This window comes from Camelina sativa, chromosome 8 (assembly GCF_030686135.1).
Source record: "Camelina sativa cultivar CO46 ecotype springtype chromosome 8, ASM3068613v1".
Taxonomy (NCBI): Eukaryota; Viridiplantae; Streptophyta; class Magnoliopsida; order Brassicales; family Brassicaceae; genus Camelina; species Camelina sativa.
Genome location: NC_141887.1, coordinates 15,743,289 through 15,763,595, shown reverse-complemented (window position 1 = coordinate 15,763,595; position 20,307 = coordinate 15,743,289). Strand labels below are relative to the sequence as shown.

Below are 20,307 nucleotides of genomic sequence, written 5' to 3'. Positions count from 1 at the left end.
ACTACTTCAAATCAATGTTTTCTTGGTTATAGCTTGTTTCGGGACAAAATGGGTATAATTGTTGTCTAAACATTTCAAATTCAACCTGAACTCTTATAATTAGTCAATTGCATTGGATTATTATACATTATGACCCTAGAAACAGTAACAAAGCTGTTTACTGCTTTGAATCAATGTTTTCTCAGTTTTAGCCTGTTTTGGGACAAAATGGGTATAAGTGTTGTCTAAACATTCCAAATTCAACCTGAACTCTTATAATTAGTCAAATGCATTGGATTGTTACACATTCTGACCCTAGAATCAGTAAAAAAGCTGTTTACTACTTCAAATCAATGTTTTCTTTGTTTTAGCTTGTTTTGGGACAAAATGGGTATAAGTGTTGTCTAAACACTCCAAATTCAACCCAAACTCTTATAATTAGTCAAATGGATTGGATTGCTACATATTTTGACCCTATAAACAGTAACAAATCTGTTTACTGCTTTGAATCAATCATTTCTCGGTTTTAGCCTGTTTCGGGACAAAATGAGTATAAGTGTTGTCTAAACACTCCAAATTCAACCCGAATTCTTATAATTAGTCAAATGCATTGGATTGCTACATATTTTGACCCTATAAATTGTAACAAATCTGTTTACTGCTTCGAATCAATGTTTTCACGGTTTTACCCTGTTTCGGGACAAAATGGGTATAAGTGTTGTCTAAACATTCCAAATTCAACCCGAACTCTTATAATTAGTCAAATGCATTGGATCGTTACATTGACCCTATAAACAGTAACAAAACTGTTATAAACAGTAAGAGTAACAAATATATTGACCCTTTAAACAGTAAGAAAACTGTTTACTGCTTCGAATCAATGTTTTCTCGGTTTTAGCATGTTTTCTCGGCTTAAGCTTGTTTTGGGATAAAAGAGGTTTAAGTGTTGCCTAAACACTTCAAATTCATCCCAAACTCTTACAATTAGTCAAATGCATTGGATTGTCACACATTCTGACCCTAGAAACAGTAACAAAGCTGTTTACTACTTCAAATCAATGTTTTCTTTGTTTTAGCTTGTTTTGGGACAAAATGGGTATAAGTGTTGTCTAAACACTCCAAATTCAACCCAAACTCTTATAATTAGTTAAATGCATTGGATTGCTACATATTTTGACCCTATAAACAGTAACAAATCTGTTTACTGCTTTGAATCAATCTTTTCTCGGTTTTAGCCTGTTTCGTGACAAAATGGGTATAAGTGTTGTCTATACACTCTAAATTCAACACGAACTCTTATAATTAGTCAAATGCATTGGATTGCTACATATTTTGACCCTATAAACAGTAACAAATCTGTTTACTGCTTCGAATCAATGTTTTCACGGTTTTAGCCTGTTTCGGGACAAAATGGGTATAAGTGTTGTCTAAACATTCCAAATTCAACCCGAACTCTTATAATTAGTCAAATGCATTGGATCGTTACATATATTGACCCTATAAACAGTAACAAAACTGTTTACTGCTTCGAATCAATGTTTTCTCGGTTTTAGCATGTTTTCTCGGCTTAAGCTTGTTTTGGGATAAAAGAGGTTTAAGTGTTGCCTAAACACTTCAAATTCATCCCAAACTCTTACAATTATTCAAATGCATTCAACTGTCACACATTCTGACCCTCAAAACAGTAACAACGCTGTTTACTGCTTCGAATCAATGTTTTCTCTGTTTTAGCCTGTTTTCCCGGTTTAAGCGTGTTTTGGGGTAAAACAGGTTTAAGTGTTGTCTAAACACTCCTAATTCATCCAAAACTCTTACAATTAGTCAAGAGCATTGGATTGTCACACATTCTGACCCTAGAAACAGTAACAAAGCTGTTTACTACTTCAAATCAATGTTTTCTTGGTTATAGCTTGTTTCGGGACAAAATGGGTATAATTGTTGTCTAAACATTTCAAATTCAACCTGAACTCTTATAATTAGTCAATTGCATTGGATTATTATACATTATGACCCTAGAAACAGTAACAAAGCTGTTTACTGCTTTGAATCAATGTTTTCTCAGTTTTAGCCTGTTTTGGGACAAAATGGGTATAAGTGTTGTCTAAACATTCCAAATTCAACCTGAACTCTTATAATTAGTCAAATGCATTGGATTGTTACACATTCTGACCCTAGAATCAGTAAAAAAGCTGTTTACTACTTCAAATCAATGTTTTCTTTGTTTTAGCTTGTTTTGGGACAAAATGGGTATAAGTGTTGTCTAAACACTCCAAATTCAACCCAAACTCTTATAATTAGTCAAATGGATTGGATTGCTACATATTTTGACCCTATAAACAGTAACAAATCTGTTTACTGCTTTGAATCAATCATTTCTCGGTTTTAGCCTGTTTCGGGACAAAATGAGTATAAGTGTTGTCTAAACACTCCAAATTCAACCCGAATTCTTATAATTAGTCAAATGCATTGGATTGCTACATATTTTGACCCTATAAACAGTAACAAATCTGTTTACTGCTTCGAATCAATGTTTTCACGGTTTTACCCTGTTTCGGGACAAAATGGGTATAAGTGTTGTCTAAACATTCCAAATTCAACCCGAACTCTTATAATTAGTCAAATGCATTGGATCGTTACATTGACCCTATAAACAGTAACAAAACTGTTATAAACAGTAAGAGTAACAAATATATTGACCCTTTAAACAGTAAGAAAACTGTTTACTGCTTCGAATCAATGTTTTCTCGGTTTTAGCATGTTTTCTCGGCTTAAGCTTGTTTTGGGATAAAAGAGGTTTAAGTGTTGCCTAAACACTTCAAATTCATCCCAAACTCTTACAATTAGTCAAATGCATTGGATTGTCACACATTCTGACCCTAGAAACAGTAACAAAGCTGTTTACTACTTCAAATCAATGTTTTCTTTGTTTTAGCTTGTTTTGGGACAAAATGGGTATAAGTGTTGTCTAAACACTCCAAATTCAACCCAAACTCTTATAATTAGTTAAATGCATTGGATTGCTACATATTTTGACCCTATAAACAGTAACAAATCTGTTTACTGCTTTGAATCAATCTTTTCTCGGTTTTAGCCTGTTTCGTGACAAAATGGGTATAAGTGTTGTCTATACACTCTAAATTCAACACGAACTCTTATAATTAGTCAAATGCATTGGATTGCTACATATTTTGACCCTATAAACAGTAACAAATCTGTTTACTGCTTCGAATCAATGTTTTCACGGTTTTAGCCTGTTTCGGGACAAAATGGGTATAAGTGTTGTCTAAACATTCCAAATTCAACCCGAACTCTTATAATTAGTCAAATGCATTGGATCGTTACATATATTGACCCTATAAACAGTAACAAAACTGTTTACTGCTTCGAATCAATGTTTTCTCGGTTTTAGCATGTTTTTCGGCTTAAGCTTGTTTTGGGATAAAAGAGGTTTAAGTGTTGCCTAAACACTTCAAATTCATCCCAAACTCTTACAATTATTCAAATGCATTCAATTGTCACACATTCTGACCCTAGAAACAGTAACAAAGCTGTTTACTGCTTCGAATCAATGTTTTCTCTGTTTTAGCCTGTTTTCTCGGTTTAAGCGTGTTTTGGGGTAAAACAGGTTTAAGTGTTGTCTAAACACTCCTAATTCATCCAAAACTCTTACAATTAGTCAAGAGCATTGGATTGTCACACATTCTGACCCTAGAAACAGTAACAAAGCTGTTTACTACTTCAAATCAATGTTTTCTTGGTTATAGCTTGTTTCGGGACAAAATGGGTATAATTGTTGTCTAAACATTTCAAATTCAACCCGAACTCTTATAATTAGTCAATTGCATTGGATTATTATACATTATGACCCTAGAAACAGTAACAAAGCTGTTTACTGCTTTGAATCAATGTTTTCTCAGTTTTAGCCTGTTTTGGGACAAAATGGGTATAAGTGTTGTCTAAACATTCCAAATTCAACCTGTATTGATTAGGATATCATCGAGTGTGATTGGTCGTGTCCGTACGGTCATATATTGGGACGTGTCCGTACGGTCATGTGTTGGGCAGTCCGTACGTGTAAGAAGGCCGAGCACCAACGATGGGAATAAAGGGCTGGTTTGGCTTTACAAAGGCCCAAATAGAAGAGAAGGATCGAGAAGACATCAAGTGGGAAGCTTGTAGCCGTTAGGAGTCACATGTTTCCTTAAGGGAAACCTCGAGATTTCACTATCACCATAGGGACTCACCCTCTCTCTCTCTTTGTGTCGTTATCAAGCTTGTAAAGGAAGTTGCCCTAGTCTTACATTCTATTTAAGGCACCTAGCCGACATTGTAGATGAACTATTCTAATAGAATATCATTTTTGCTTCCTTTATTCTCTTTGTTCATCACTTTATCTTCTCTTCTTACCACACTCAACACTTAAACTACTCACATTCCGCTTAAACTAACATGGTATCAGAGCAAGTTCTTCGATTCACCACTCTCTAAACTCACTCTTTCTACTTACTTACCAATCTCTACTTCTAGTTACTCTCTTTAAACCCTTTCTCACCATGGAAACTGTAAAACCGGTCGTTACTCCGGTGGTTCTCAAGGGTGCAAACTATTTATTGTGGAAAAGAACCACAAAGACCGCTCTTAGTGGCCGGGGACTCTGGATCCATGTTGAAACCGACCAACTCCCCAAGAAAGCCAACAAAGGAGACGGTAAAGAAGAAACAGAAGAAGACAAGGAGGCTGAGCTCGAAAAGGAAGCCAAATGGTTCCAGGAAGATCAGACCGTGCTTGCCATTCTTCAAAACTCGCTTGACGCGCCCATCTTAGAAGCCTACTCCTACTGTGAGACGGCCAAGGAGCTATGGGACACGCTGGCGAATGTGTACGGGAACATAACCAATTTAACCCGTGTGTTTGAAGTCAAGAAGGCCATTAACTGCTTACACCAAGAGGACTTGGAATTTACCAAGCACTTTGGGAAGTTTAGGTCCCTATGGGCCGAACTTGAGATGCTCCGGCCAAGCACTATAGATCCGGCTATTATGAATGAGAGGAAGGAGCAAGACAAAGTCTTCGGCCTGCTGCTAACCCTGAATCCTGCCTTCAATGACCTCATTAAGCACATACTTCGCGGTGACAAGCTGCCTACCCTTGATGATGTGTGTGCCCAAGTTCAAAAGGAACAAGGCTCGCTTGGTCTCTTCAGTGGTAAAGAGGAACTCGTCATGGCCAACAAAGGGATATACAAGCACGAAGAAAGGAAGACGGCCGTATGTGACCACTGCAAGAAGAAAGGCCATGTTAAGGATAAGTGTTGGATCCTCCACCCTCATCTCAAACCAGCCAAGTTTAAGGCTAACATGTCGCGGGAAGGTACAAGCGGCCAAGGAGCCGAAGCAGCAAACCAAGGAGGGGCAGCGGCCATGATAGCCTCCTATGGAGACTTGGTGAGGAAGTCTGACTTGGAGGCCCTTATCAAGTCCATTGCTGCACTCAAAGAATCCGGTACCACCTTCTTTGCTTCTAAACCTAGTAAAATGCTTGTTGTTGATTCAGGGGCGTCTCATCATATGATTAGTAACCCAAGTCTACTAGACAATATAGAACCAGCACTAGGTGATGTGGTCATTGCTAATGGGGATCGAGTTCCGGTTAAGGGTATTGGTAACTTGAAATTGTTTAAACAGGACTCTAAAGCGTTTTACATGCCCACATTTACTTCAAATCTCTTATCAGTGAAGAAAGTAACCCATGATTTGAATTGTTATACTGTCTTTGGCCCTAAGTCCATTTTCAGGATATTAAGACCGGACAGATACTTGGGGAAGGAGATGGAACCGGAGATCTTTATCTCTTAGAGAAAACATCACAAAGTTCCTCTAACCCGATTTCGTTTACTTCTTGTCTCCCATCTAATAATGCTAATGCACTGTGGCATGCTAGGCTAGGCCACCCCCATTCTCGCGCTCTTGAGTTATTATTACCTAATGTCTCCTTTAGTAGTTCTAGCTGTGAGTCATGTATCCTTGGAAAACATTGTAGAACTGTTTTTCCAAAATCTTCTACCATTTATGAAAATTGCTTTGATTTGGTTCATTCAGATGTGTGGACATCACCATGCTTATCTAGAGACAATAACAAGTATTTTGTGACATTTATTGATGAAAAATCAAAATATACTTGGATAACACTTTTACCTTCTAAAGACCGGGTGTATGATGCTTTTATAAACTTTCAAAACTATGTCACTAATCACTTTAATGCCAAGATCAAAGTGCTTAGGTCTGATAATGGAGGGGAATACACTAGTCACAAACTCAAAGAACACCTATCTAGGCATGGCATAATTCAACAAACCAGTTGTCCTTACACTCCTCAACAAAACGGTGTGGCGGAAAGGAAGAACCGACATCTTATGGAGGTGGCCAGATCGATGATGTTTCACATGAATGTTCCTAAGAGATTTTGGGGGGATGCAGTCATGACAGCCTGCTATCTTATCAACCGGACGCCAACAAAAATCCTAAGCGATCTAACTCCTTTTGAAGTACTTACTAAGAGTAAACCATCACTAGATCACTTACGAGTGTTCGGCTGTGTGTGTTTTGTTTTCATACCAGGGGAACAAAGGAGTAAGCTCGATGCAAAGAGTACCAAAAGTATATTCATTGGATACTCAACAACACAAAAGGGCTACAAATGTTATGAACCGGTCCATGGTCGCATGTATGTGTCTCGGGACGTCAAGTTCATGGAGGGTCAAGGATACTATGAGACGAAGGATTGGAACAGCCTCAAAGATCTCTCACACTCAACCACAGACCGGGCCACCAACCTCCGCTTCCTTCTCGACCACTTAGGCGTCACCAAGCAACCACACACACAGGCGCCCAACACTGCTCAAACCTTAAATGAGTCTACGGACCCACCAGTGTCTCATGAACACCGATCAGAGGACAATGGTGTTGAGCTACCCGGAGGAGACTTGACACTACCGGATGACACCGATGGGGTGGAGGTAGACCCTACAGCCCCATCCTCTTCAGAACCAGTGTCCTCTCCACAACCACTCCGGAGGAGTGCCCGTTTCAAGTTTCATCCGTCTACCTGGAAGAACAAGCGTGTGTACTATAATAATCAAGCAGTGGCTCACCCAATTCAGGCCGTATGTTCACTTGCCCTGTTGCCTCCCGACCATGCCGCATTTCTTGGGGCCATTGATGCACACTATATTCCCCAAACATACGATGAGGCCAAAGATCACAAAGTATGGCTCGATGCAATGGCGGATGAGACCGGTGCTATGGTTCGGAACCACACTTGGGACGAGGCCGACTTACCTGTAGGGAAGAAAGCGGTCAGCTGCAAGTGGGTCTTCACCATTAAGTACCTGAGCACTGACGCGATCGAACGGTATAAAGCCCGTCTTGTGGCCCGTGGCTTCACCCAAACCTATGGCACCGATTACACGGACACTTTCGCTCTGGTGGCCAAGCTCCACACCGTTCGGGTCGTTCTCTCCGTGGCCACTAACTTATCATGGGATCTATGGCAAATGGACGTCAAGAATGCTTTCCTACAGGGGGAGCTTGAGGAAGAGGTGACATGCATCCTCCACCGGGGTTAGAGACCATGGTTGCACCGGGCAAGGTGCTCCGACTTCGCAAGGCCATTTATGGCCTCAAGCAGTCCCCTCGGGCCTGGTACCATAAACTGAGTTCTACTCTCAAACTTCAAGGATTCAAACGTTCTGAAGCCGATCACACCCTTTTTACTCGTAGCTCCAGCGCTGGCCTTGTGGTGGTCCTGATCTATGTTGATGACCTCATTATCTCTGGTGATGACAAGGAGGGCGTCCAGGCCACCAAGGCCTCTCTCCACTCAGCTTTTGACATTAAGGACCTGGGTGCCCTTCGCTACTTCCTTGGCATTGAGATCTGTCGCTCGTCCGAAGGTCTCTTCCTTTCTCAACGGAAGTACACCCTTGATCTCTTAGCCGAGACTGGTCGGATTGGTGCCAAACCGGCTCTAACCCCATTGGATGAGGGCTACCAGGCCAAGCGAAAGGGGGAGAGTCTTAGGGCCAAGGAGGGATTACCAAGAGAGCCTATAGATGAGCCATATGAGGACGTCACGAGATACCGTAGGCTTGTAGGCAAATTAATATACCTTACCATCACAAGACCCGACATATGCTATGTAGTGAACCAGGTTAGCCAATACATGAAAGCCCCAACCAAGTATCACTGGAGTATGGTGGAGAGGATCCTAAGTTATCTCAAGGGAAGCCCGGGGCAGGGCATTTGGATGGGCAAGAATTCAAACACCGAATTGGTAGGTTACTGCGACGCTGATTATGCTGGGGACACTTTGGATAGGAGATCAACGACTGGATACTGCACATTCGTTGGGGGAAACTTGGTCACATGGAAGTCCAAGAAACAGAAAGTGGTCTCATGTTCTAGTGCCGAAGCTGAGTATAGAGCAATGAGGAAGCTGACGAATGAACTAACTTGGTTGAAGGCCCTTCTCAAGGATCTTGGTGTGGATACAAAGAAACCAATCACCGTCCATTGTGATAATGAAGCTACAATCCATATTGCTACTAATTCAGTTTTTCATGAGAGAACCAAACACATTGAGGTTGATTGTCACAAGGTTAGAGAAAAGATAGAAGAAGGGGTCATCTTACCATGTCACACTCGAAGTCAAGACCAACTGGCAGATATATTCACTAAAGCTGCATGTTCCAAGGTTTGTGAACACATTCATAGCATACTTGGGCTTGTAGACATCACACACCCTTGATCATCTCCTCTAATCCATGGACATCACACTCTTTTTCCCTTAACATAGTTTTATCCCATGAGGTTTTCTATGACAAGGTTTTTAATGAGGTGATGCTTCATGGGTTCCAAGCTCAGTCATTTCATGTGACTAAGCTTGAGGGGGAGTATTGATTAGGATATCATCGAGTGTGATCGGTCGTGTCCGTACGGTCATATATTGGGACGTGTCCGTACGGTCATGTGTTGGGCAGTCCGTACGTGTAAGAAGGCCGAGCACCAACGATGGGAATAAAGGGCTGGTTTGGCTTTACAAAGGCCCAAATAGAAGAGAAGGATCGAGAAGACATCAAGTGGGAAGCTTGTAGCCGTTAGGAGTCACATGTTTCCTTAAGGGAAACCTCGAGATGTCACTATCACCATAGGGACTCACCCTCTCTCTCTCTTTGTGTCGTTATCAAGCTTGTAAAGGAAGTTGCCCTAGTCTTACATTCTATTTAAGGCACCTAGCCGACATTGTAGATGAACTATTCTAATAGAATATCATTTTTGCTTCCTTTATTCTCTTTGTTCATCACTTTATCTTCTCTTCTTACCACACTCAACACTTAAACTACTCACATTCCGCTTAAACTAACAACCTGAACTCTTATAATTAGTCAAATGCATTGGATTGTTACATATATTGACCCTATAAACAGTAACAAAACTGTTTACTGCTTCGAATTAATGTTTTCTCGGTTTTAGCCTGTTTTCTCGGCTTAAGGTTGTTTTGGGATAAAACAAGTTTAAGTGTTGTCTAAACATTTCAAATTCATCCCAAACTCTTACAATTAGTCAAATGCATTGGATTGTCACACATTCTGACCCTAGAAACAGTAACAAAGCTGCTTACTACTTCAAATCAATGTTTTCTTTGTTTTAACTTGTTTTGGGACAAAATGGGTATAAGTGTTGTCTAAACACTCCAAATTCAACCCAAACTCTTATAATTAGTCAAATGGATTGGATTGCTACATATTTTGACCCTATAAACAGTAACAAATCTGCTTACTGCTTTGAATCAATCATTTCTCGGTTTTAGCCTGTTTCGGGACAAAATGGGTATAAGTGTTCTCTAACCACTCCAAATTCAACCCGAACTCTTATAATTAGTCAAATGCATTGGATTGCTACATATTTTGACCCTATAAACAGTAACAAATCTGTTTACTGCTTCGAATCAATGTTTTCACGGTTTTAGCCTGTTTCGGGACAAAATGGGTATAAGTGTTGTCTAAACATTCCAAATTCAACCCAAACTCTTATAATTAGTCAAATGCATTGGATCGTTACATTGACCCTATAAACAGTAACAAAACTGTTATAAACAGTAACAGTAACAAAAATATTGACCCTATAAACAGTAAGAAAACTGTTTACTGCTTCGAATCAATGTTTTCTCGGTTTTAGCATGTTTTCTCGGCTTAAGCTTGTTTTGGGATAAAAGAGGTTTAAGTGTTGCCTAAACACTTCAAATTCATCCCAAACTCTTACAATTAGTCAAATGCATTGGATTGTCACACATTCTGACCCTAGAAACAGTAACAAAGCTGTTTACTACTTCAAATCAATGTTTTCTTTGTTTTAGCTTGTTTTGGGACAAAATGGGTATAAGTGTTGTCTAAACACTCCAAATTCAACCCAAACTCTTATAATTAGTCAAATGCATTGGATTGCTACATATTTTGACCCTATAAACAGTAACAAATCTGTTTACTGCTTTGAATCAATCTTTTCTCGGTTTTAGCCTGTTTCGGGACAAAATGGGTATAAGTGTTGTCTAAACACTCCAAATTCAACACGAACTCTTATAATTAGTCAAATGCATTGGATTGCTACATATTTTGACCCTATAAACAGTAACAAATCTGTTTACTGCTTCGAATCAATGTTTGCACGGTTTTAGCCTGTTTCGGGACAAAATGGGTATAAGTGTTGTCTAAACATTCCAAATTCAACCCGAACTCTTATAATTAGTCAAATGCATTGGATCGTTACATATGTTGACCCTATAAACAATAACAAAACTGTTTACTGCTTCGAATCAATGTTTTCTCGGTTTTAGCATGTTTTCTCGGCTTAAGCTTGTTTTGGGATAAAAGAGGTTTAAGTGTTGCCTAAACACTTCAAATTCATCCCAAACTCTTACAATTATTCAAATACATTCAATTGTCACACATTCTGACCCTAGAAACAGTAACAAAGCTGTTTACTACTTCAAATCAATGTTTTCTTGGTTATAGCTTGTTTCGGGACAAAATGGGTATAATTGTTGTCTAAACATTTCAAATTCAACCCGAACTCTTATAATTAGTCAATTGCATTGGATTATTATACATTATGACCCTAGAAACAGTAACAAAGCTCTTTACTGCTTTGAATCAATGTTTTCTCAGTTTTAGCCTGTTTTGGGACAAAATGGGTATAAGTGTTGTCTAAACATTCCAAATTCAACCTGAACTCTTATAATTAGTCAAATGCATTGGATTGTTACATATATTGACCCTATAAACAGTAAAAAAACTGTTTACTGCTTCGAATCAATGATTTCTCGGTTTTAGCCTGTTTTCTCGGCTTAAGCTTGTTTTGGGATAAAACAAGTTTAAGTGTTGTCTAAACATTTCAAATTCATCCCAAACTCTTACAATTAGTCAAATGCATTGGATTGTCACACATTCTGACCCCAGTATGAAACCGCACACACACCTTGTCCGTACATCCGTCCGTACAACCATCACCATTGGGCCGTCCGTACAGCTAAAGGCCTACCAAGCTCAACCCATGAGGATCACGAGTCCATTCCATGCTCACCAGCCTCCAACGGTCACAAGAGCTTCTCGATCCTTCTCCTCATAGCCGTTAGTGTAGAGTGCGCAAGTGGGAAGGATCACATGTCTTCTTAAGGACATGTCGCTATCTTTATATGTAAATGTGCCTAGGATCATCTTAGTATATTCTTTTGTATATGTCTATAAGTAGATTGTAATTATGTTCTAAATGAGGTAAGAAGAGATAATATCTCTTTCTCCACAATACTCTCTCTATACTCTCTTACTATGCTCTCAACGATTCTCACTCTCTTGTTATTCAAATCTTCTCACTAAACTCATAATCGATCCTATTAATTCTTACATGGTATCAGAGCCTGGTTGCTCGTCATTCTAAAGTTTTTGATCATCACTTACTTCCGCTTCTCCTTCTCTCTCATTTTCTGTTTTTGACTTGAAAGTCATTTTCTTTAACCGTTGGATAATAGCTTTACCTAACGGTCTCTTCATCATGGAAAGTGTCAAAACCATGGTTGTTCCGGTGACTCTCAAGGGAGAGAACTATCTGCTGTGGGCGAGGACCACGAAAACTGCCCTTTGTGGCCGAGGCCTTTGGTCTCACGTTGAGAAGAGCGAAGCTCCGAGTGGTGAGGCCACCAAGGACGGCAAGGAACTTGCCGGAGATGAAAAGAACAAATGGTTCCAAGAAGACCAAGGGGTCTTAGCCATCATTCAAAACTCTCTAGATGCCCCCATTCTTGAAGCCTACTCCTACTGCGAGACGGCGAAGGACTTGTGGGACACCCTCAAGAACGTTTTTGGTAATATTACCAATGTCAATCGTATCTTCGAGATTAAAAGGGCCATCAATAACCTCAACCAAGAGGATATGGAGTTTACAAAGCATTTTGGGAAGTTTAGGTCCCTTTGGGCTGAACTAGAAATGCTGCGACCGGCGACAATTGATCCGGCCATACTGAACGAGAGGCGTGAACAAGACAAAGTGTTTGGGCTGCTCTTGACCCTAAACCCCTCCTACAATGATCTCATCAAACACATCTTGCGGTCAGATAAACTCCCAAGCCTTGATGATGTTTGTAACCAAATTCAAAAGGAGCATGGCTCCATGGGATTGTTCGGCAGCAAGGGAGAGCTGGTGACCGCTAACAAAGCTGAGATGGCATCAGCAAACAAAGGCTACTACCGACCGGAGGACAAGAACAACCCGCCGGTTTGTGAGCACTGTAAGAAACTTGGCCACTTCAAGAGCCGCTGCTGGATCCTACATCCGCATCTAGCACCACCACCGGGAACAATCCGAGGTGGACGACCAAACCGCGGAGGACAACCGAGAGCTCACCAAGCAACTGCCGTGGGGGAGCCATTGATCTCTGAGCAGCCTCAACAAGTGACCGGTGGAACTGCTCTTGCTGCAGCATCGTCCGAGCTGGTAAGGCGGTCCGACCTTGATGCGCTCATCAAAGCCCTCAAGGAGGCCACCGGTAAGGCGTTTCTTACTTCAAACAAAACTAAGTCTCTTATTGTTGATTCTGGTGCATCTCATCACATGATTAGTGATTCTAGGTTAATGAGTGATATTAAGCCTGCTAATGGTAATGTTGTGATAGCTAATGGTGAGAAAGTTCCAATTAAAGGCATAGGGAATTTAAAGTTATTTAACAAAGAAACTAAAGCTTTCTATATGCCAAATTTCACATCTAATTTGCTATCAGTTAAGAGGGCCACCACTGATTTAAATTGTTATGCAATATTTGGTCCTAACAAGGTTCATTTTCAGGATATTGAGACAAGTAAAGTTCTTGGTCAAGGAGGTTCCAAGGATGATCTATATGTGCTTGAGGACTTGAATCTATCTTCTTCTACTGCATCTTGTTTTAATTCGGTTATTATTAAACCTAGTGATTCTATTTTACATGCTAGGCTAGGACATCCTCATACTAGAGCTTTATCATTAATGTTTCCTAATATTTCTTTTAAAAATGATGAGTGTGAGGCATGTATTCTTGGTAAACATTGCAAGGCTGTTTTTCCTAAATCTATGACTATTTATGAAAATTGTTTTGATTTAATCCATTCAGATGTTTGGACTTCCCCTTGCTTGTCTAGAGAAAATCAAAAATATTTTGTGACTTTTATTGATGAAAAATCAAAATATACTTGGCTGACCTTGCTTCCTTCTAAAGATAGAGTTCTTGAAGCCTTCACTAATTTTCAAAAATATGTGACTAACCATTATAATGCAAAGATTAAAATTTTGAGATCAGATAATGGAGGAGAGTATACAAGCCATGCCTTCAAACAATACCTAGCAAACCATGGGATTATTCATCAAACAAGCTGTCCATATACACCCCAACAAAATGGTGTTGCTGAAAGGAAGAATAGGCACCTCATGGAAGTGGCAAGATCCATGATGTTTCACACCAATGTTCCAAAGAAGTTTTGGGGAGATGCTGTTCTTGCGGCTTGCTACCTCATTAACCGGACACCAACCAAAGTTCTTCAAGACAGTTCACCGTTTGAGGTAATAAACAAGGTAAAACCCTCATTTGATCATTTAAGAGTATTTGGCTGCGTGTGTTATGTGTTGAAGCCAGGAGAACTGCGCGACAAGCTTGATGCTAAGAGTGTTAAGAGCATGTTCCTTGGGTACTCGACGACTCAAAAAGGCTACAAGTGCTACGAGCCGAACATGAAGCGCGTTTTTGTCTCTCGTGATGTTAAGTTCGTGGAGTCTAAAGGCTTCTATGAGGAAAAGAACTGGGAGAGCCTTCGAGACTTGTCCACCTCACCATCTGACCGAGCTAACAACCTTCGCATCCTCCTCGAGAGACTCGGTGTTGACAATGCCCCCGCGTCAACACCGGCACCCCCAGTCAATACACCGGCCACTTCACCGCCGGAGTCTCTAGACTATGATCCCTCGGCTGCACTTGATGAACACTCGGCTGCACTTGATGAACAATCCGATGATGAAAATGGTTTAAATTCAGTTCCGGTGGACAATGCTTCCGGTGATGAGGATTATGTGCCCACCGAGGAAGACAATGACGATGAGGCCACACCACAGGAAGTTATCCCACTTCGCCGCAGTGAACGCCTCAAGTTTCCCCCCTCCAATTGGCGAAACACTCGGGTCTACTACAACAACGTTGCTGTAGCTCATCCGATTCAAGCGGTATGCACCTTGGCTCATTTTCCTCCACACCATCAAGTGTTTCTTGGCAAGATTGATGCTCATTGGATTCCCAAAGACTATGAAGAAGCCAAGAATCATAAGGAATGGTGTGATGCTGTCAATGCCGAGAAGAATGCAATGGAGGCCAATCATACATGGGACGAGGCTGACTTACCCAAAGGCAAGAAGGCTGTGACATCCAGGTGGATCTTTACCATTAAATATAAGAGTGATGGGGAGATCGAACGCTACAAAGCCAGACTCGTTGCAAGGGGGTTCACTCAAACGTATGGGGAGGACTACCAAGATACGTTTGCACCGGTGGCCAAACTTCACACGGTTCGAGTTGTTCTCTCTCTTGCAACCAACCTTGACTGGGACTTATGGCAAATGGATGTTAAGAACGCCTTCTTACAAGGAGAGCTCGAGGATGAAGTTTATATGAGGCCACCTCCGGGTTTAGAAGACATCATTGGTCCCGGGAAAGTATTAAAACTGAACAAGGCGATTTATGGACTCAAACAGTCCCCTAGGGCTTGGTATCACAAGTTAAGCACCACACTCCTTGAGAAAGGCTTCCGCAAATCAGAGGCTGACCACACTCTATTCACCTTACCAAGTGAAAAAGGTATTATAGTCATTCTAGTTTATGTTGATGATATCATCATAACTGGAAGTGACAAGGTAGGCATTCAAGAGACTAAGGCTTACCTTAAGTCAGTTTTTGATATCAAAGACCTAGGAGAACTTAAATATTTTCTTGGTATAGAAGTATATAGGACTAATGAAGGATTGTTTTTATCACAAAGAAAATATGCTCTTGATTTATTGAGTGAAGCAGGGAAGCTAGGTTCAAAAGCTGTATCTACACCCCTTGATGAAAACTATAAGGCCGGAGGAAAGGGGGAGTTTGATGCAGCTCCATTTCAAGACGTCAAGCGATACCGGCGGCTAGTAGGTAAGCTTATATACCTTACTATCACTAGACCTGATATTTGCTTTGCTGTTAATCAGGTGAGCCAACACATGCAAAGTCCTACCGTGCATCATTGGGGTATGGTGAACCGCATCCTCAAATATCTCAAGGGCTCGCCGGGGCAAGGCATATGGATGGGTCGAAATGAAAGCACGGAGCTAGTAGGGTATTGTGATGCGGATTACGCCGGAGACCGTGGAGACCGTCGCTCCACTACAGGCTATTGCACGTTCCTAGGAGGCAACTTGATCACATGGAAGAGCAAGAAACAAAAGGTGGTATCCCTATCAAGTGCTGAATCGGAGTATAGAGCCATGAGAAAGTTAACAACCGAGTTGATGTGGCTCAAGGCACTCATCAAGGATCTTGGAATCGAGTCACATAAGCCTATTACTATGCATTGCGACAATGAGGCAGCTATTCACATCGCAACAAACTCGGTGTTCCATGAGAGAACCAAGCACATTGAAGTCGACTGCCACAAAGTCCGAGAGCAAATTAAACTTGGAGTTGTTCTACCATGTCACACCGAGAGCTCTGAACAATTGGCTGACGTTTTCACCAAGGCGGCCAGTCCACAAGTGTGTGAGTACATTCACTCCAAACTTGGCCTCAAAGATCTTACTCGGCCATGATTGTCTTCACATGATGCCCACACTCTTTTTCCCTTAAGTATAGTTTTTCCCAAGTGGTTTTCTATACTAAGGTTTTTTTAATGAGGTGGGTGTGCATGAGTCCAAGCTTGATCAATGCTCATGATCAAGCTTGAGGGGGAGTATGAAACCGCACACACACCTTGTCCGTACATCCGTCCGTACAACCATCACCATTGGGCCGTCCGTACAGCTAAAGGCCTACCAAGCTCAACCCATGAGGATCACGAGTCCATTCCATGCTCACCAGCCTCCAACGGTCACAAGAGCTTCTCGATCCTTCTCCTCATAGCCGTTAGTGTAGAGTGCGCAAGTGGGAAGGATCACATGTCTTCTTAAGGACATGTCGCTATCTTTATATGTAAATGTGCCTAGGATCATCTTAGTATATTCTTTTGTATATGTCTATAAGTAGATTGTAATTATGTTCTAAATGAGGTAAGAAGAGATAATATCTCTTTCTCCACAATACTCTCTCTATACTCTCTTACTATGCTCTCAACGATTCTCACTCTCTTGTTATTCAAATCTTCTCACTAAACTCATAATCGATCCTATTAATTCTTACACCCAGAAACAGTAACAAAGCTGTTTACTACTTCAAATCAATGTTTTCTTTGTTTTAGCTTGTTTCGGGATAAAATGGGAATAATTGTTGTCTAAACACTTCAAATTCATCCCAAACTCTTACAATTAGTCAAATGCATTGGATTGTCACTCATTCTGACCCTAGAAACAGTAACAAAGCTGTTTACTACTTCAAATCAATGTTTTCTCACTTATAGCTTGTTTCGGGACAAAATGGGTATAGTTGTTGTCTAAACACTTCAAATTCAACTCGAACTCTTATAATTAGTCAATTGCATTGGATTATTATACATTCCGACCCTAGAAACAGTAACAAAGCTGTTTACTGCTTTGAATCAATGTTTTCTCAGTTTTAGCCTGTTTTGGGACAAAATGGGTATAAGTGTTGTCTAACCATTCCAAATTCAACCTGAACTCTTATAATTAGTCAAATGCATTGGATTGTTACATATATTGACCCTATAAACAGTAACAAAACTGTTTACTGCTTCAAATCAATGTTTTCTCGGTTTTAGCCTGTTTACTCGGCTTAAGCTTGTTTTGGGATAAAATAAGTTTAAGTGTTGTCTAAACATTTCAAATTCATCCCAAACTCTTACAATTAGTCAAATGCATTGGATTGTCACACATTCTGACCCTAGAAACAGTAACAAAGCTGTTTACTACTTCAAATCAATGTTTTCTTTGTTTTAGCTTGTTTTGGGACAAAATGGGTATAAGTGTTGTCTATGTAAGTTTTAAATTAGAGAGACTTGAGAGTAACTAAGAATAGAGATCGGATAGAGAAGGGAAGAGAGTAGGCGTATGGAGAGAATAGGAGAAAGAGATATTTTCTCTTCTTACTTTATTAGTAACCTAGTTACATCCTTATTATAGTCATACATACAAGAATATTCCTCTAAGATGCTATACACATTTACAAATGGAGATAGTGACACCTCCTTAATCACAACATGTGATCTTCCTTTCCCTTCCACTTGCACAGCTTGTCAACGGTTATGAAGGAGGAAGGATCTCGAAGGCTTGTGACCGTTGGAGGCTCTCACTGATGGGCTGGACCTGATATCCTCGATGGTTGTACGGACGGCCCACTTTGATAACAGTACGGACGTCCGTACGGCCGTACGGACGGTGGTGTCCCATTTCAGACTCCCCCTCAAGCTTGACTAAGGCCATGGATCAAGCTTGACTAAATGGGCACCCACCTCATTAAAAACCTTAGTATAGAAAACCACTTGGGAAAAACTATACACAAGGGAAAAAGAGTGTAGGTGCCGATTTAGGATCTCATGGCCGAGTAAGGTCTATGAGGCCAAGCTTCGAGTGAATGTATTCACACACTTGTGGGCTTGCTGCTTTGGTGAGGATGTCAGCCAGTTGTTCTTTGCTTTCGGTATGACATGGTAGGACAACCCCAAGCTTGATTTGCTCTCTAACTTTATGACAATCGACTTCAATATGCTTGGTTCTCTCATGAAACACTGAATTGGTGGCGATATGGATGGCGGCTTCATTATCACAATGCATAGTGATTGGTTTCGGTGATTCAATTCCAAGATCCTTGAGGAGTGCCTTTAACCACATCAGTTCCGTTGTTAGTTTCCTCATAGCTCTATACTCGGACTCCGCACTTGAAAGTGATACGACCTTTTGCTTCTTGCTCTTCCAAGTGACCAAGTTACCACCAAGGAACGTGCAGTAGCCTGTAGTTGAGCGGCGGTCCTCTCGATCTCCGGCATAGTCAGCATCGCAATAGCCCACTAGTTCGGTGTTCTTATTGCGTCCCATCCAAATGCCTTGTCCCGGTGAGCCTTTGATGTACTTGAGGATTCGTGTCACCATGTTCCAATGATGGATCGTTGGGTTCTTCATATGCTGGCTGGCCTGGTTCACAGCAAAACAAATATCAGGTCGTGTGATCGTTAAGTAGATAAGCTTACCTACTAGGCGCCGGTATAGGCTAACGTCCTTGAACGGAGCTGTATCAAGCTCCCCCTGTCCTCCGGCCTTGTAGTTCTCTTCAAGGGGTGTAGACACCGCTTTTGAACCTAATTTTCCTGTTTCACTCAACAAGTCAAGTGCATATTTCCTTTGTGACAAGAATAGACCTTTATCCGATCTGTAAACTTCTATCCCAAGAAAATATTTCAACTCTCCAAGGTCTTTAATATCAAAAACTGATTTCAAAAAGGTTTTAGTGGTTTGAATACCTACCGAGTCACTTCCAGTGATGATGATATCATCAACATACACTAGAATGACTATTATACCTTTTGTGCTTGTTAGCGTGAATAGAGTATGATCAGCCTCGGATTTTCGGAATCCTTTGTCAAGGAGAGTGGTGCTTAGCTTGTGGTACCATGCTCTTGGAGACTGTTTTAGGCCATAGATTGCTTTGTTGAGTTTTAACACCTTGCCCGGACTAATGGTGTCTTCTAAGCCCGGTGGTGGCCGCATATACACTTCGTCTTCAAGCTCTCCTTGCAAGAAGGCGTTCTTAACATCCATTTGCCAAAGTTCCCAATCGAGGTTGGTGGCAAGAGAGAGAACGACTCGAACGGTGTGAAGCTTGGCCACCGGAGCAAACGTATCAAGATAGTCCTCCCCATACGTTTGTGTGAATCCTCGTGCAACAAGCCGGGCTTTGTAGCGTTCGATCTCACCATTGCTCTTGTATTTGATGGTGAAGATATAACGCGAGGTAACGGCCTTCTTGCCGTTGGGCAAATCAGCTTCATCCCACGTACGGTTTTGGACCATGGCCGTGTTTTCAGCGTTGATCGCATCTTGCCATTCCTTGTGGTCCTTGGCCTCAGCATAGGTCTGGGGAATCCAGTTCGCATCAATGTGGCCAAGAAAGACTTGATGATCAATCGGGAGATGAGCAAGTGAACATACGGCCTGAATTGGGTGCGCGACGGCCATGTTGTTGTAGTACACTCGAGTGTTCGTCCAGTTGTTGGGGTGAAACTTGATGCGCTGACTTCGTCGGAGAGGAACGATAGGCCCAGCCTCGGACTCAGCACTGACTGGAACTTCCGGTTCCGTGAATGGTACTGTGTCCGTGTCCGTGTCCGTGTCCGTGTCCGTGGTACCGTGTCCGTGTCCGTGTCCGTGTCCGTGTCCGTGTCCATGTCCGTGTCCGTGTCCGTGTCCGTGTCCATGTCCATGTCCGTGTCCGTGTCCGTGTCCGTGTCCGTGTCCGTGTCCGTGTCCGGAGTCCGCGGTACCATGATCTTCCATAGATGTTTCTGGTGCATTTGGCTCGACAGGAACAGGATCAGTAGATGGGACAGAAGGTTCAGTTGGCTCGGCAGGA

General features: G+C 41.4%; 1 protein-coding gene across 1 annotated transcript; it reads left to right on the top strand.

Annotated features, from left to right (window-relative positions):
- Positions 1 to 4,532: 4,532 nt before the first annotated feature.
- LOC147940079 (uncharacterized) lies at positions 4,533 to 7,603 on the top strand. Its single transcript, XM_087461135.1, has 4 exons — positions 4,533 to 5,720; positions 5,774 to 5,987; positions 6,597 to 7,486; positions 7,559 to 7,603. The coding sequence occupies exons 1-4, from the start codon at positions 4,533 to 4,535 to the stop codon at positions 7,601 to 7,603; spliced, it is 2,337 nt and encodes a 778-aa protein (XP_087317261.1).
- Positions 7,604 to 20,307: the final 12,704 nt, after the last annotated feature.

What these genes read in the sequence shown, in the direction of transcription:
- LOC147940079 (XM_087461135.1), top strand. Translation starts at nt 4,533, where the DNA reads ATGGAAACTGTAAAACCGGTCGTTACTCCGGTGGTTCTCAAGGGTGCA. An exon ending in CTCCTTTAGTAGTTCTAGCT is followed by an intron (nt 5,988 to 6,596) that starts GTGAGTCATGTA and finishes TTTTCATACCAG; the next exon opens with GGGAACAAAGGAGTAAGCTC. An exon ending in CCAAGCTCCACACCGTTCGG is followed by an intron (nt 7,487 to 7,558) that starts GTCGTTCTCTCC and finishes GCTTTCCTACAG; the next exon opens with GGGGAGCTTGAGGAAGAGGT.